General features: G+C 42.6%; 1 protein-coding gene and 1 long non-coding RNA gene across 2 annotated transcripts in view; both read right to left on the bottom strand.

Moving 5' to 3' along the window:
- Positions 1-6,553: 6,553 nt before the first annotated feature.
- LOC140683615 (uncharacterized) lies at positions 6,554-7,746 on the bottom strand. Its single transcript, XR_012054796.1, has 2 exons — positions 7,612-7,746; positions 6,554-6,763 (listed from the first exon to the last, which is right to left on the bottom strand). It is a non-coding gene; the product is annotated as an uncharacterized lncRNA (long non-coding RNA).
- A 2,210-nt stretch (positions 7,747-9,956) lies between these two features.
- Positions 9,957-17,049, bottom strand: part of CDC5L (cell division cycle 5 like) — a 29,894-nt gene continuing 22,801 nt past the window's right edge. Inside the window, exons 15-16 of the mRNA XM_002191034.7 lie at positions 11,577-11,789; positions 9,957-10,473 (exon numbers count right to left, since the gene is read on the bottom strand). Of these exons, the coding sequence (XP_002191070.3) occupies positions 10,369-10,473; positions 11,577-11,789 (318 nt within the window). The 3' untranslated portion in view covers positions 9,957-10,368. The remainder of the gene's footprint in view (positions 10,474-11,576; positions 11,790-17,049) is intronic.

Here is a 17,049-nt window from a genome sequence, read left to right as displayed (position 1 = left end):
GATATTTCGTGGAAATTCCACTCACTGTTTTTTTGGTTGTTTCTCCACAAATTCCTCGTTAATACATTCTCCACTAATAAATCTTTTCATTGCTCAACCAGCTCTGCAGAAAACAAAAGTACTGTTGGGGGAGCGTTTGATTGCAACATTTCTTTCTACAGAAATAATTATCATCCAATAAAGTTGGAAGGAGCTTGGCAAAGTAAAATCCTCCACTGGGATTGGATCCCCTTGAAAAGACTCAAATTAATTTTTCTGTTGCCATGATTTGATTAGATATTGTTTCACATGTGGTTGAGCTTCAAAACAGAGATTTATATCTGTGCAGCTAACCTGTGCAACAGCACTTGTTGCTCCTTTTAACTTTATTTAATACATAGAATGCAGTACATAGGCATATTTTAAAGCATGTAAAAAAGCAAACCTAAGGAAAATATTTAAAATACTGACTCACACACATGATGTTTTGTGCTTCTCTTCTTACACTGTCTGCATAAACATCATGTGTTTTGGCCAGACCATTGTCAGAACAGAGAGAGATTAATTACTGCAGCCATTTGTTCTGTTACAGCAAAGATAAAAATAACTCATGAGTCATGACAACAGTGAACACTGTGAAGCCAAATCCTGCATCTTATTTGCCATTTTGTAGCCTCAGTGTAGAAGAAGAGATATGATTTTGAGAAATGACCTGACAATATCTTCAGTCCCTCTGTGGCATTTGCACAGCGAGGGAATCCCGTGCCTGGCACAGCCTTTAGGGACAACAGACGTGGTTCAGGGGAGGCTGTCCAGTGTAAATGAGCCCACATCTCAAATCCAGGGCCCAGTTCTGGGCCCCTCATGATAAGACAGACATTGAGGGGCTGGAACATGTCCAGGGAAGGGAAGAGAGCTGGGGAAGGGTCTGGAGCTCAGGTCTGAGGAGGAGCAGCTGAGGGAGCTGGGGGGGCCCAGCCTGGATAGAAGGAGGCTCAGGGGGAACCTTCTCACCCTCTACATCTTCCTGACAGGAGGGTGCAGACTCTGGGAGTCAGACTCTGCTCACAGGGAACAAGGGACAGGACTAGAGGAAATGTCCTCAAGCTGCACCACAGGAGGTTTAGATTAGACCTTTAGAAAAATTTCTTCATAGAAAGGATGGTCAGACACTGGAACAGTCTGCCCAGGGCAGTGGTGTAGCCACTATCCCTGGAAGTTTTCAGAAATTGTGTGGAAGTGGCACTGTGGGACATGGTTTAGTGGTGAGCATTATTGTGGTGCTGGGTTGATGGTTGGACTTGATGATCTTAGAGGTTTTTTCCAACCTTAATGATTCTATGATTCTATAAAAATCCACAGGATGTGCTATAATAAGCATTTAATACATAAACATGACATACATGTGTCACCAGTGTGCTGGACCCAGGGTCTGTGCTGTGTGCTCCCTTTCCAGCGTGGATTCCTAGGCTTTCCTCAGATGTTAGCAGGTGCCAGGGCAAATTTCTGACATAGTTATCGTGCTGGGAGAACCAGTTTAATAAGGTCATGGACATGATTAATACAAGAGACAGGGATAGGTGTGGTTCAGTTTCCTGGCACAGATCACAGAATAATAGAATTATAGAATTACGGAATATCCTAAGGGGCCCACAAGGTTCTTTGAGTCCAGCTTTTGTCCCTGAACAAGACCAACCCAACAATCCCATCCTGTGCCTGAGAGAATTGTCCAAATGCTCCTTGAGCTCTGTCAGGTTTGGTGCTGTGACCACGCCCTGGGGAGCCTGTTCAGTGCCCAGCCACCCTCTGGATGAAGAACCTTTTCCTAATGTCCAGACTAAACCTCCCCTTACTCAGCTTCAGGCCATTCTCTCGGGGTCTTGTCAGTGTTCACCACAGAGAAAAGATCAGTGCCTGCCCTTCCTCTTCCCCTCCTGAGGAACTTGTAACTGCAATGAGGTCTCCCCTCAATCTCCTCTTCCCAGGGCTGAATAGGCCAAGTGACCTCAGCTGTTCCAGACACGGCCATGTCCTGCACAGAGCTGCCTGTGACCTCAGAGGAACAGCCAGCAAGCAGGGAGCAGCTCTGGACTCCACACCCAGGCTCGAGGACTGCTCAAATATTTTTCATTTAACAGTGACTGGATCTAATAAACAGAGACAAATCTGACTGAAGTCTTCCAACCTCTTTCTTCAAGTGCTCTTGTCTGTCTGGCCTGGGAAGGGGTGAAGAGAAGTTGAGTGCCTTGTTGCTACAGTGCAGAATCAGGCAGCTCCTGGTCCAGGCAGTGCTCAGCAGCAGAGAGTTATGATGAGGATTCTCTTCCAGCTGTGCTTGTCCCTTCCCTTGTTTTTTATTGGGTCAAGTTCTCTGTTGAAGAGCTTGAGGCAGAGATGGCCAAAGACCAAACACGTCACCTGAGTCCCATCATCTCTGGGAGTGTGGTGATGCCAGACAGAAGGCATCTGAGGTCAGCCCTGCACGTGTTACATGAGCAGAGAAGTATCAGGACTCACTTTTATTATTTTTTTTAAATTTTGCTGGCACACGTCTTGCGTGTCAGGTCGTTCCTTCACACATGCACATGTGTGCACTTCATTACAGCTTCTTGTCTCCCTCCCTTCCTCCGCCTTGCCCTGCTTCCCTGCAGTATCCTCCTTCCACCCTGGGGCTTGGAAGCTGTGCTCAGCCTCTGCAGGAAAACTGCTTCCAGCTGTGTGCTGTGACAGGCTCTCAGCCACTGTGCAGCTGTTCCTGGGCTCCTGCTCCCCAAACCAAGGGGATGGGTGGGGAAAGGCTGATCCATGCTGCTGACTGCCTTCTGAAGCAGTTGCCTGACTCTGGGTATGGAGCCCACCCTGTGCCTGAGAGCACTGTCCAAATGTTCCTTGAATTCTGTCAGGTTTGGCGCTGTGACCGCTTCCCTGGGGAGCCTGTTCAGTGCCCAGCCACCCTCTGAGTGCGGAACCTTCTCCTAATATCCAACCTAAACCTCCTCTCACACAGCTTCAGGCCATTCCCTCAGGTCCTGTCACTGGTCACCAGTGAGGAAATCAGGGCCTGCCCCTCCTCTTCCTCTTCTGAAGAAGATGTAAACCACTGTCCTCGTGGGTAGAAAGGTGCCTCCCACCCAGCTGACTTCTCCCAACCTCTCCTGGCCATGGCACTATTTGTGGTCACATTTTGCTTGGTGCTTCCAAGGCCATGTGTCTGCCTGGCCCAAGTTCCTCTGTGAACCCTTGTCCTTCTGGCTGATTCAGCAGTTTTTTCAATTACAGTCACAGCCACATGGGCTTGGCTGTGCTCCTGCCATGCCTCGTTCCTGCTGGAAGAAGAGGAGGCAGGCAGACGTTTGTGCATTCTCTGGTGATGCACAATCCCCGTCCTGTGGTCACCGGGTAACTGTAAAATTAAATCAGATCCTTGCTGTTAACCAAAAGGCATCTGCAATGAAAGGAAGTTAAATGCAGAGCTGGAGGGCTTGTTCTGCTACTAACAACACATTACAGGACCTGCTAGGAAATCAAATTCACTGTTCTATCCTCGCCCACATGATTAAGTTCACCCCCAGCTTAATGTGATTTAGGATTAGGTGGGATATTTTATATTGATTGTAGGTTTAAGGACCCCTTTTTTTTCCCTAGACTTTGGTAACATTGCCATTATTAACGGCATATAAAATGGCCTCATGTTGCACCACAGGGGAGGTTTAGAGTAGACATTTCTTCATAGCAAGGGCGGTCAAACACCTGAACAAGCTGCCCAGAGCAGCAATGGAGCCACCATCCCTGGAAGTGTTCAGAAATTGTGTGGATGTAGCACCGTGGGACATGGTTTAGTGGTGAACGTGATTGTGGTGCAGGTTGGACTCGATGACCTTAGAGGTTTTTTCCAACCTTAATGATTCTATGATTCTATAAAATCCATAGGATGTACCACAGCAAGCATGAAATACATAAAACATTTTTTTTCCCTTGCTGTATAATCCTTCCATGAGGTAGAAAGTGGCCAGATACTCCCATCTTCCTCTCTAGGGACCATGCAGAAGCCAGAGACAAAACATTCTGCCTTCACCAGAATTTGGGTGTTTTCCAGGCAACACAGAGATGCTGGAGGGGTTGATCTCTGGGACTGGCAAAAGTGTGACCAAAGGTCCAGATCTTCCAATCCATGACAGGGCTGAAAGTTTGGCATCTCTCCCAGAAAGGGGGAGATGCACTTTGTCATAGTGAAATGACACAGCTGTGTGACTAAAACCTGTTGCAATAGGGACAGAAACTGCTCAGGGCCCTCTAAAGCAATAACCAACCATTTATTATGTGAGGTGAATACATATCATGGGTGTTCCCCCAAACTGCTGTTCCTGGTTTTGTCTTGTTTTCCTCTAAATTTGAAGCAAGATGATCAGCACTACCTCTCTTCAACTAAAACACCAGCAAAATGGGGAACAAAACCCCTCAAAGTCACTGTTGGAGCCAGCATGAGCTAAGGATGGGGAAGCAGCAGTTTGAAGTGAGAATATCTTTGAATAAACCAGCTGGAACTGGGAGATGAATTGCAGAGTTCAGGGTCTTGTAAATATCTGTGTTCTCCACTTTTCTAATGAAAGACCCTACTTCTTCCCAGACCCTTGGAAGCACTTGGTAGGAGCATAGATCAAAGAGGGAGAAGCCTATTGTGTGCTAGAGATTGATTTGGTTGAGTCAGAATTAAGAAAAAAAGTGGGGGAACACTATCTAAGGAAAAATTTAACTTTTATTTATAGTTATTTTATGGTCTGCCATGAAGCCTAATTAATGTGGTCAGTAAACTCACTCTTTTATTAAGACCCAGCTACAGTGATGGCCCTGCCCAAGCCCTAAGATAATGCATGAACAATTATAGATAAGAGAGAGACAGCTTTGAAATCAATGTTTTACACAAGAGAGAGATATTACAAAGATCAATGCAATAATTAGGTTTTTTTAAAAATAAATATATCATACAGTTGAATTATTCCAGGGGTGCCTTTGTGTCTGAGGTTCAACCAGTGGATTCTTTTAATCAGAATTAGTTCTGGAATAGATTTTGCTGGCTGTGGAGCTAAAAATGTAATCCTGGCTGGCTCATTCAGCTTTATGAAGCATTCATGACTATTTTTCAAAAGAGGGTCTCTTTCTTTTCCTCACAGAAAGGCTCATCAAATACAGACAGGAGAGGAGAGGAAAGGAAATCTCAGCTCCATTGAAGCTGAAGCCAAACCTCCCATTGTATTCACTGGGGCCACAGACTCACCTAAGCTGCGTAACACACTTAAAAATGCTACTGGCCTGATAATTATACAAAATAGACCCCACATTTCTGTCCTGGGAGGGGAGAGGAGAGGGAGGAAAAGAGGGGAACCTAATACACATCTGTCTGATCCTGTGAGGCCTTTACCAGTAGCATGTACTTGGCAAAAGATGTGATGTATGAAGTGAATAAATAACAAAATAGTCTGTGTTTCCTTGTGTTGCAATTTGTAAATGCTTTTGATGCACATAAATGATCCTAAAAGACGTAGTTGCATTTCCTTTGAGGAATCCTTGAGGAATCCAAACACATCAGCACCACGGTTGTGACTTGGAAACCTGAAAGTCATCAAATGAGGCAGATCCTGTCTAATCTGATCTGTGAAAAACTTTTGACTTGAAAGCAAGACTTTTCTAACCCTGACACTAAGGCATCTCTCAATGAATCACAGTAAACCCAGACAACACGCCCCAACAACTGGCAAACAATCAAACCCGCTATGAGTAATCACAGCAGCAGCAGAAGTGATGCTGTAAAACAGTGCCATACCCACTTCTTTACCTTTTCACCTACTGTGTGCATCACATTCCTGCCGGATCAGTAATTGCTTAAAGCCACCTCATTTAAATACATAAAAAGCTAATAAACTTGCTGGAGGGGAGATGACTCATGCAACCAAAAAAGTGAAGCTCCTCTTTTCTATCCACAACTACTCCCCTTTGCTTCAAAATTATTAGTCTCAAAAGTGCTTAGTGTGGAATTTTCAAAGGGTGAGACAATTGCATGTACTTAGTGGAGATACAGGGCTGCATTGGCTTAGATATGTGTCAAATGTATCTTTGAAGTCTTTTTTAGGGTCTGATCTCACTCCTAATGTCAGTGCAAGTCTTCAAGATCAGCAGAACCAGGTATTTTTTGTTGTTAAGGAAAGGTAGAAACTGGAGCCCTGGAAAGGCAGAGCACACAGGTCTGGAATCAGTTACAGGGACACTTTGCCTTGAGATGAGTATCTGGCTATTTTTCAATGTGCTTTTTTCACTCAGCTAGGAAAATGGGGGAAATGCTATTTGATACTCCACTTTTAAATCCTGCTAGGGAGACAGGTGTTGCTTTGAACCCACATTATGGAAGATAACTGCAAACTGGATTCCAGAGATGAATGTGAGGCAGATTAAGTCCAGACCACAATAATCTCTCTTCTCCAGCAACATCACTGACCGAGGATACTGAAGGCAAGCCAAAGTTCACACACTGGTTTATGATACTGTTAGCAAGTCTGCAGCCAAAACAAAAGTTCAAATATGGGTTTTGATGCATTTTATTTAGAAATCTATGTTCAGGCCATGATGACAAAAAACAATGAATTTCCAGAGTTTTCATCGGGGCACAGATCCAGCTGAGTCTGTCAGAGGACCTAATTGTGGGTAGTTACCTCATGTCAGCTACTGCCCCTGGAGCACCACAGCCCATGTTTCACATTCACTTTAGGCAGACAATGAAGTGGGACATCCTCTGACAGAAGCAATCACAGAATCATTAAGGTCTGAAAAGACCTCTAAGATCATCAAGTCCAAACAGCAACCCAGCACTGCCAAGCCCAATGCTAAACAATGTCTCTAAGCACCACAACTACATAGTATTTTAACACTTCCAGGGGTGGTCACTGCACCACTTCCCTGTGCATCCCATTCCAATGCCTGATCACCCTTTCAATAAAGATTTTTTTTTCCAACACCCAATTCAGCCCTTCTTGCTGCAATCTGAGGCTATTTCCTCTTGTCCTCTCACTGGTTACCAGGGAGCAAAGCCTGACCAACACCTGGCTGCCTCCTCCTGTCAGGGAGCTGTGCAGAGCCAGGTCTCCCCAGAGCCCCCTTTTCTCCAGGCTGAGCCCCCTCAGCACCCTCAGCTACTCCCTGATGCTCCAGACCCTTCCCCAGCTCCACTGCCCCTCTTTGGACGCTATTCTGCCCCACTTCCACCTTCACTTGCTCTTCCTCCCTGGAAATGTGGCCCAACTCACGTCTGCCCTGTTCAGGGGGTTGGACAATCAAACTGGATTAACATATTTTAACCCAAATGTGCTGCCCCAATGTTTGCTTGTCCCAGCAAACAAGGGTGCCAAAGGCAAACAAGCAACAACAGGCAAAGACAAGATGCTCCTGTTGGTGCTGGAAGTGTCTTTTTAAGGCAGCCAGAGAGCTCTGGTGTGTCTTGGCCACTGCTGGCTGCTGTGACTAATTACAGTATTACACAGTGCTTTTTTCTCTGGAGATTTGCCAGGCTTGGAAGAACTGGCTTCAGCTCTGTTGGATTTCTCACAGGGAACCTCCTGTGCCTCCGAGGAGTCTCCCCCTTACCTCGAGCTCATGATCTCCGTTATCTGTCGGGTATGGATGAGACACCCAGCTGTTATACTTTAGTCCCCTTGGCTTTCCCAGGTACTGGAATCCAACTCAATTGAAGTAAATGACAGCCTTATCAACCCCACGGACTTTGAAGCAGGCTCCAGCTATGGGATTGATCCAATACATAAATGCCAAGTCTGAATCCAGGAAGGGAGGAAAGTCATCAGCTGAAATTATTTAAAGGTTTGCAGATTTATCTTGGCATGCTGAATGGAAATGGAGGAATTTCTCGGGGAGAATGTTAAATAATTCTCAAAATAATTGTTAACACACACAGCACAACCCCCATCCCACCTCTGTCACACAGGTTAGAGCTTCCCCACGGTAGTGAGATGTTCACAAGTTTGCATTGTTTATGGTTATACTTATTATTGTTCTTGGAAAGGAAGATTAAATCAGGGGCCAGTTTCAAAATTTTAAAATAAAAATTTGCTGTCAAGGTGTGCTGGTCACTCTTGTGTCCACCAAACATCTGCATTTAGCTACAGAGCCATTTAGAAGAGATGCAGGGTGTGCTGTTCAGGACATAAACTGGGCCAAAGCCCAAGGAATAGATCTGGCAAGCCCGAGCTCCATCATCACCTGCAGCTGGAAGCACTGATATCTACCAGCATCCAAATTTGCTTGGACAGACTTCCTGAGCACTCCAGTTTAAGATCCCATACCTGAATGATCTCAGGATGTTTTATCCAGGCTCTGCTGCTCCATTCACACCATTCTGGAACCAACAAATGCACAGAGCATCCTGGGTGAAGGTTTTGGGGTAATTTCAGCAGATCTATGACTGGCTGCCCTAGAGCAGGCAGCTGAGGGCAGGTGAAGCGCTAAAGCAGGGCACAGCCAACCTCTAAGTAAGGAAAGAGACTTTATTAGTTTTCTTTCATTACTCAGATAGAAACTTCAGGACAAAAACTCTTACTAAAGAGAGGGAAAACTGTGAAATTGCTTAAGTGTTGTGAGAACAAACTGTACTTAAAAAACACTGAGCAAACCTCCTGCAGGTACTTCTCAAATAGAACCACCTCATGCCTCCTGCAATTAATGACTGGTTAATTGCAGACATTTCAAGAAAGAAAAGTCTTTTGTGACTGATCAGTCCTTCTGGATTTTTCATTTAAACAATTTAAGGCAGTGTTTGAATACCTGTCTAGCTCCAAAGCTGCCAAAAATACAGGGCACATCAAAGAGGCTCTGCTGCAGTCCTAAAAAGAAAAGAAACAATTGTAGTTGTGGTATTGGTAAACCTACAAGGGTTTCTCTGTTAATATCTCCAGCTACCACACAACCACAAGAACTGACATGATATGCCATGATTTTTCCTTTTGGGTATAACCACCCAAGCTAAAATACCCCATATGCTACAAGATTGATGCTTAATACTTCATTCCAGATGTGTTCTGGCTTAGTTAAATATTTAACACATTTCTAGAAGAATGTAGTCTATAATTGCATTAATACTTCAGAAGAATGATGTCCTGGTGAGTAAAGCAAAATATATTCCAAGGCTGGCTATGTCCCTACTCCTGTCATGACAGCAAGACTCACTCAGGTTACATTTAAAAAAATCTGATAATCATTAATCTCCATGGATGGCATCACAGAGCTACACAGGCACAACCCTGACAGTGTTCCCCAGTAACATTTCCAAGGCCTAAACAAAGTGACACTGTAATCTGGTAAAATTCCAGACAGCAAACCCCCCATTTAAATTTCAAATATATCCAAGCAAAATTGCACGATGTATGTTACTGGATATATTTAATTGCTGAATTTTGTGCTGTTAACAACGGTTTTGCCTTTTTCCCTGTGCCTTTCCACAAGCCACAGCTCAAAAAACCCAAAGTGTAGGCACATTCCCACTTTTTCCTAATTCTATCCCTACCCTTCAAGACAAAGCAATGAGACAATGAAATCCTCCTGGGATCTGGTGAAAGAGGAGAAAACACAGAGCTTCTTTCTTACCCCACACCATGCAGATGATTTATAAAAATTAATACTTAGAAAATAGAACAGTACATTTTCTGCTAAATCTATGCTTCCATTAGGCACTAGGCCAAACTGGATGTCTTTATAAAATTTATCCCTGCCATGGTTCCAGGATGGGGAGATTATGCCACTATGACCATTAGAGCACCTAGATAAAGTTGGGAGTGTTTATTCACAGGCACAGAGAAGAGTTGGGAACATGGTATTTATTATCTGCACAACCACAATCCTGCACAGGTAATTCCTATTACAAATTAGTCATGGAAAATAAAGGCAGCAGCAGGGGAAAGACAAGAAACACAGATGAGGGGTGGGATATGTGAAGATTCAATTTTAATTAAAAGACAGACAATATTACTTTGTTATTTTTTAACATTCCAGATTTATTCAAAAGACATTATTCTGCATGTATCTTACAGGTCTTAAGACTGGTAGAACACCAGGAATAATGTGATAACCCTAGCAAATGAAGACATGGCTAAAATAATACCAGAGTGATTTTTCTTTTCTTTCAATAAAATTTTGGACATTTCAATCTCATTTTTAACACTGGCCAGAGCAATTCATACCTAGAGCATTTGGAATAGTCCACTGAAGGAACAAAACTTGACAAGATGGAAACAGCAGACTACACTTGATTTCTGCAACTGCTGGCAAAAGCTGCTGGAGAAGTATCTGCACAGTTTTGAAATGTTACATCAGTGACAGATGGAATTTTGTGCTTTAATACTTTGCTTGAAAAGTCTCTTTATCCAACATGAAGTCAGCAAATCTCTGCTGGAGCTCCTTTTCTCTCTCCTGCTGTCGCTGCACATCTTCCTTGAGACACTGTAAGGAAAACATCATTAAACAACCAGTCAGTTTTCCACCAGTCATACCAATGAAGATCATTACCAAAGGCTGTATTTCAGTTCCTTCAGAGGAAGAGCTCAGAATTAAGACAGAAGACTGCTGAAATTACTTACTTTAAAATATAAATGTAAAACAGAGCAGTGGATATGAAATATCAAGAATCACAGTAATCTTACTTCAAATGTCAGGTAGCTCATAGTTTTTGACAGCAGCTAAGATCAAATGCTTCAAAAGGAGATATTTCAAATTGGAACCTTGCCATTTACTAAAACCAGGTGCTATTAGCAACTATCAAGTGATTTAGTATGTTTTAACTGTTAATATTTCAATTAATCACTTCTGAATTTGTAAACATATCTATCAGCATTTCTAAATCATCTTCACAAAATCAGTTTTAAGAACTGATGCATTTTATCTTTTTTATAGCAAGTGGTTAAGAATATCTAAGCATCAATGGAAGCCTCTGTTCTGGTAGGAAACCACATTACAATCAAAACTGTGCTCAGGTGAACACTTATTCCTTGGAAAGAAAGGCTGGTACTGGTTCAAACCTAGGACTGAATGTCAGTTAAGGGTTGTCTCATTAGTTGAATAAAAGGAGAATATCCTGGAGATCCTTAAACTAAGAAAAGTGGCTTCAAGGTAGCGATTTCAGGTATATACCAACATTTAGTTTGCTGGCTTTTAAAGAAGAAGGAGATTTTAAGGAAGTTTTACATTTACCCAAAGCTCTAACAGCAGTTAAATCTGAAACAAACCAAATCAAGAGAGAGACGGAACTTGTGCTGATATGCATTGCAGAAGACTTATAAAATAAACCACAAAAGGAAATAAAAAACCCCCAAAGTTGAAGAACACACTGCCAGATTAGTCCCAGCCTCTAATATTTATATCACAGAATCTTTGATACTGAAGTAAAAGACAAATGAATATGGTAACAGCCAAAAGTATGATTTTAAGAGAGCATTAAAAACTTGATACCAACTCAGGCTGTAAAGGTCAGAGCTCGTGCCTTGTAAAAACATCTTTTCCATGAGGTGCCTGTGTCTGACCTCAGGTATCGGATTTTGGAACCTCACCTCCAGTCTCCGAGGGATGGCAGCATCCTCATGTTTCTTCAGCTCCTCAAAGGTCCGTAGCTCCAGGTGGGCCTGCTCGATCTGGTCCCACAGATCATTCAGCTGCTTGATGAGCCCCATTGCTCGAGACTGGTACCCACCCAGAAGGATCTTCAGCTTCTTCTCCATCTTGGCAGCCCTCTTGGCTTCAGTGGTCATGTGGCCTCTGTTGACCTGCCAGAAGGAACCCAAGAGCTGTTTTAGTTACCCAGAACTCAAAAGTCAAGAGGAAAAAAAAAAGTACAAATATATCTGTGGAATTCTGTTGAGTGGATCATGTTATTTGATTTCTATTAAAATAACCATACTGCACATTTTACAACAACCTCGATTTCTGGATTAAAATTGTTAAAATAGACATAATAAATATCTAAAATTGTAATCCAGAAAAAATCCATAAGCAGACAAGTGATACAAATTACAAAATTCTGTCAACTGGGAGACAACACCAATAACTGAACATATTTGTGTTAATATATTATAAATGTTGTATAAAACATTTATAAATAGCAAAGGTAACAGAAGTCTTTGTGTGTTTTTCCACCTGGGGTAAAATTAAATGAGCACTAAAAGAATGACATAGCCATCAGAATTTTTAAAGAAATCAAAGAAATCTTTAACACTGAATCCCAATCGCAAATGGCCTAAAGATGAAGATTAGATTACATTAAATATTTGGTAGAAATTGTTTCCTGTGACAATGGGGAGGCCCTGCCACAGGTTGCCCAGAGAAGCTGTGGCTGCCCCATCCCTGAAAGTGTTCAAGTTTAGGTTGGACAGGGCTTGGAGCAGCCTGGGATAGTGGAAAGTGTCCTTGCCTTGGCAGGCAGTGGAATGAGATGATATTTACAGTCCCTTCCAGCCCAGGCCATTCTATGATCCTATGAAATCAAGAAAGAACACAGGCATCTACCACTGAGCACAGCTGTGGAGAGGTACAACAGCTCACACCTCTGGACAGGGACATAAGGTTCCTTGTTGAGGCTTTTTTGATGCTACTTCCTTAAAAAAAATAGCCAAACAAAACCATTTTTTTTTTAGAAAGGACTGTGTGAAGAATGCCAAGCTCAGGGAAAAAAAAATCAAACTTCTCATATTTTGATTTTTGCCACACTTAATGATATATTAGTGCAGGACATTAAATATGCTATGAAAGTTTCTCAAGTATTAAAATATAAAAGACTAATTCAGAACCACAGTGTCTGAGTCACCAATCATTGCCTTGTTTCTTTAAAAATCAAAGCATGTTCTCACATACAAAGAAATTGCCAATAATCAACCAAAATGCAGCACCTTTTCATTGCTACATTTACCTAATATATCATTTACTACCAATGAAACAGAACTCCTTTGGGAAGGAAGAAATGAAGAGGGATCTGCCCTTCACAATGATAACCAGTCAGCCATCACAGTCTTACACACCAAGCTCCTGCAAGTGCATTTCATCAGCCTTCCAGCCCTCCATCTGTACTGAAGTACCCTCTGTTACACAGCTGCAGGTTTCTGTAATGCGCCCTCCTACTCCTTAACAATTTATTCACTCATTTAGAACAGTTTTAGTTGGTGGTGCAGAGATAAACAAAGTGAATGGTCAAGGGAGCAAACTGTTAATGGGTGAGTGAAAGAGAAATTTGACTTTCTGAGCTGTCTAGTTTGCTCCTGGGGAGAGCGATGCAGACTGCTATGCTTTTCAAACTCTGCTGGCAACGCAGACTTAAGGTATGCCCAAGGTGCTTTAAGCATACAGAAAGGCGCCTCTTTTTCAATATTTGTATAAATCTAGAGAAAATTAAATAAATAGATTAGGGATTTGTGAGGATACTCTCTGATGGAAAAGTATGAAAGCTTTAAATGTCTTCATTGGTAAATAATATGCTATTACTGCAACAACAAATACAGCTGTGCGGTCAATGAACTATTTTCCAATTACTGTTTCTTGGACAAAAAATGTGTGCTGAGCACCACTGACATTTAGAGATCATGGAACAGATGGATGCACAGGCAAACAGAATTTTGTTTGTAACAGAGGCCTAATATAACAAAGATCAACTGTCCATGTTGCTCCCAGCATTACAGACAATGTAGAGTATGGCTGCTGTGAAATGAAAGTCCCATCACAATGTCACTCTTCAGAGCAGGCTAAAAAAGACCATTTAGAGAAGTTCCACTGTTCTGTCTCCTGAGTGAAGATCTCATTCTTTACTGTGAGGGTGGTGAGGCCCTGGCACAGGCTGCCCAGAGATGTGGCTGTGGCTGTCCCATCCCTGGAAGTGTCCAAGGCCAGGCTGGATTGGAGCTCTGGGCAGCCTGGCCTGGTGGAAGGTGTCCCTGCCCATGGCAGAGGCGTTGGAATGAGCTGGCCTTGAAGATCTCTTCAAGCCCAACTATTCTGTGATTCCATGATCTCTCAATAACCTAATTTTCTAATAAAATGTTAAACACTGAGTATCTAAGGGCACAAATGCAGTTATCAGCACTATCCCCACCATACAGAAAAGAGACTGGATCAGGGCACTGTGGTCACAAGCCTTGAATTATGCCCATGTTCCAAGTAGCACCAGCAGCAGTGGCAGCACTGGCTTGGTCTCACACTTTCACATCTTCAGCTGGGATTCACTTTGCTTTAGAATGTCAATATCTGAGTTTGTCACAGGAGATCTTTCTGTCATCAGGAGAGAAACTGGCAACTCCAGGGCATGGCTCATCTGACCCAGGGCCTCAGGACAAAATTAAACACCTCAGTGAAGGGCTCTTCACTGATGGTGATGGGAGCACAAACTGTTTGTTTAGACACTTACCCAAGACCAGGTAGATCAATCCCACCCCAAGTGTGTACTATCTTAAGGTGTTAGATATAATAAATTTTTAAATTTAAAGCTTCTAACAAAGCCAGTTCATAGTCAGTTCAAGTCTAATACTTATTATAGTACCAGACCCTGATTATTTTAGCACTCTTGAAATGTTCAGAGAATTTGACTTAATATTTGTGAGTTGATCTGGATACTGGGCTCTTAACTACTAGAGCTCCTTAGGTTATATGTTCCTATATTGCTTTTCTACTCAGTTCCTTTTCCCATATTAGATTATCATAGGCCTCACTGCTGTGAAAAGACAAAAACAAGAAAAAGAAAAGAAAATCCCTCCCAGGTTTCTAAAACCAGAAATAACAGCCCTTTCTTCCTTCTCTGCTTTGGGAGAAATGTGAACACTCACCACCTTTTCCCTTCCCTCCCAAATACAAAATTTTAGGACCTACTATGAAAAGGTCAAAAGGAGGTCTCAGTTTTTGTAACAAATACTATTTATTAAAAATTGCTGACTGCTGCATTAGTGCCAACAACTGCATATAATTTTAGTTCAAGCTTCATAAAATTTTAAGGCTCAGATACCAAGCTAAAAATTCCAAGCAGTTATGAAGAGGTGTGTTTAAACAGTAGTCTACATTATTTGCTTAAAGTAAAGAAATAGATTTGAGTAAAATCTGACAACCATTTCCCCCTGAACCTAACAGAAAGAGTAAAGACATTTGAAAAATTTCTCCACTTATTTATTTTGTACTGTTCCTTGGCCAGCTTTGGTTCTGCTGACTTTTATACCAGCAACAGCAAAATGAGAACAGCATGTACAGACATGGGGTAAGATGATATATGATGTTAAGGCAAGTGTGAGAGCCTCATCCCATCCCAAATCTCCGATGTAAAAGCTTCCCTCATGACTCGTAAAGCGGTGTTCAGTTTTCAGTACTGCACTAGAGAACCAAGGAAGAGAAACCAAAACAAGCAGCAGACAAAAGAGCCAAAAGAGCAACAGACATAACCAAAGGTTCATAAAACATGATCTAGAAAAGGGAGACTGACTGGAAAACCAGGGTTTGTTTGATTTGTTCTTCCTCTGCCTAACAAAAAAAAAAAAAAAAAGAAAAAAAAAAAAGAAAAGAGAAAAAAAAGAAAGACACAACACCTTGCTTTAAATATCCCGAATTGTGAAAAATTAATCTGTTCTTACTGCTACTGAGAAAGGAAGAGGGACTTAAATTTGGGAAGGAAATTTTAGATGTTAGTTGTAAGGTTTAACTAAGGACAACAAAGGACAGAGAAGGACTCCTTATAAGAACAAACATCTACTGGGAAAGATTTAAGAAAAACTGACCCTGAGGAAGGAAAAGCTCAATTGCCTTAAAAACTGCATTTTCAGAATTCTCATCTCACTAGGTCTACTGAGGACAGCCCTCCTCAGTTCCAAGGGTTTTTTTGCTGTACTGACTGGTTTGTTTTCCTTCCCTTTAATGTGGAGCTTCTGGTAATCCCTGAACAGCATTAAGCTCTCTTGTCTTTTAATTGATCTTCCTAATCATGCTGGATGGATTAAACAAACATGGAAGAAAAACTGCTGCATGTTCAGAGCAGAGCCACAGTCAAAGTAAACCAACCTGTTCCGTGACCTTGGAGAATCAACATCATCACAAATCTGCCTCGCTTGTGCAGAGAAATCCTCTGCCAGCTTCAGCCACGGCAGCTGAGCAGAGCACTCCTGGAACATACCTAGGACTACTCTAAACGTTACTGTAACTTCCTTCCTCACCTCAGACCCACACGTGGCCCTCCCAAATTCAGTTCTGCTGGCAGGAGATGGATTGACTTAACTGGAATGGCAGGTTTGGGAGCTTGGTTCGTGCTGGCTCAGCCGCAGTGTCTGGGGTGAGAGCGCTCAGCCCGACAGCAGCTTGTGCTCCAGGCCAGGCATTTCCAACCACTCCAGGGACAACAAGGATCCCCACACTAGAGAATCCTCTGGCCATGCTGGGGTCACCTGCCTTTATAAGTTTATGGTGCACTCAACAGTAGCATGTTTTAAAAAAAAGTCATTAATTTCTCTACTTCAAAATGCTTTTTCAGTTCCGAGCTCTTGGACAGAATTCTCCATTTTTAACTTGAAACATTGTTATATCTGTCTAGAGTTTGACCAGGCAAAACTATCTGAAGAGCCCTGCCTGAGTTACCCCCAGGTTAGTGAAAGATAAGTCAACTCTGTTGGAAACTGAGGCTTGGAGTTAGTATCAAACCAAAACTGCATATCCAGTGTAGAACAATATGGCCTCCACCTATTAAACAACATTAGCTCAGCTGGTTGACAGAAACCACTCCATGACCTTGAAACAATTTCACATTTCTGCTGTGACACTAAAGATCACAGAATGGGTTGGGCTGGAAGGGACCTGAAAGATCAAATCATTCCAACCTTCCAGCCACAGGCAGGAACACCTTCCACTAGACCAGGCTTCTCCAAGGCCAAGTCCAAGCCCAACCTGGCCTTGAACACCTCAGCTCCAGTAAGGTGCTCTACTTAATGTAGGAGGGAGAATGAGGATCATGAAGCAAAGGTGCTGATCAGGATCAGAGCAGTCAAAGAGGGACTGAGCTTGTAGCTGGTAAGA

Source organism: Taeniopygia guttata, chromosome 3 (genome assembly GCF_048771995.1).
Source record: "Taeniopygia guttata chromosome 3, bTaeGut7.mat, whole genome shotgun sequence".
Lineage (NCBI taxonomy): Eukaryota > Metazoa > Chordata > Aves > Passeriformes > Estrildidae > Taeniopygia > Taeniopygia guttata.
The sequence above is the reverse complement of the archived record's forward strand: the minus strand, read 5'-3'. Positions and strand labels throughout refer to the sequence as shown.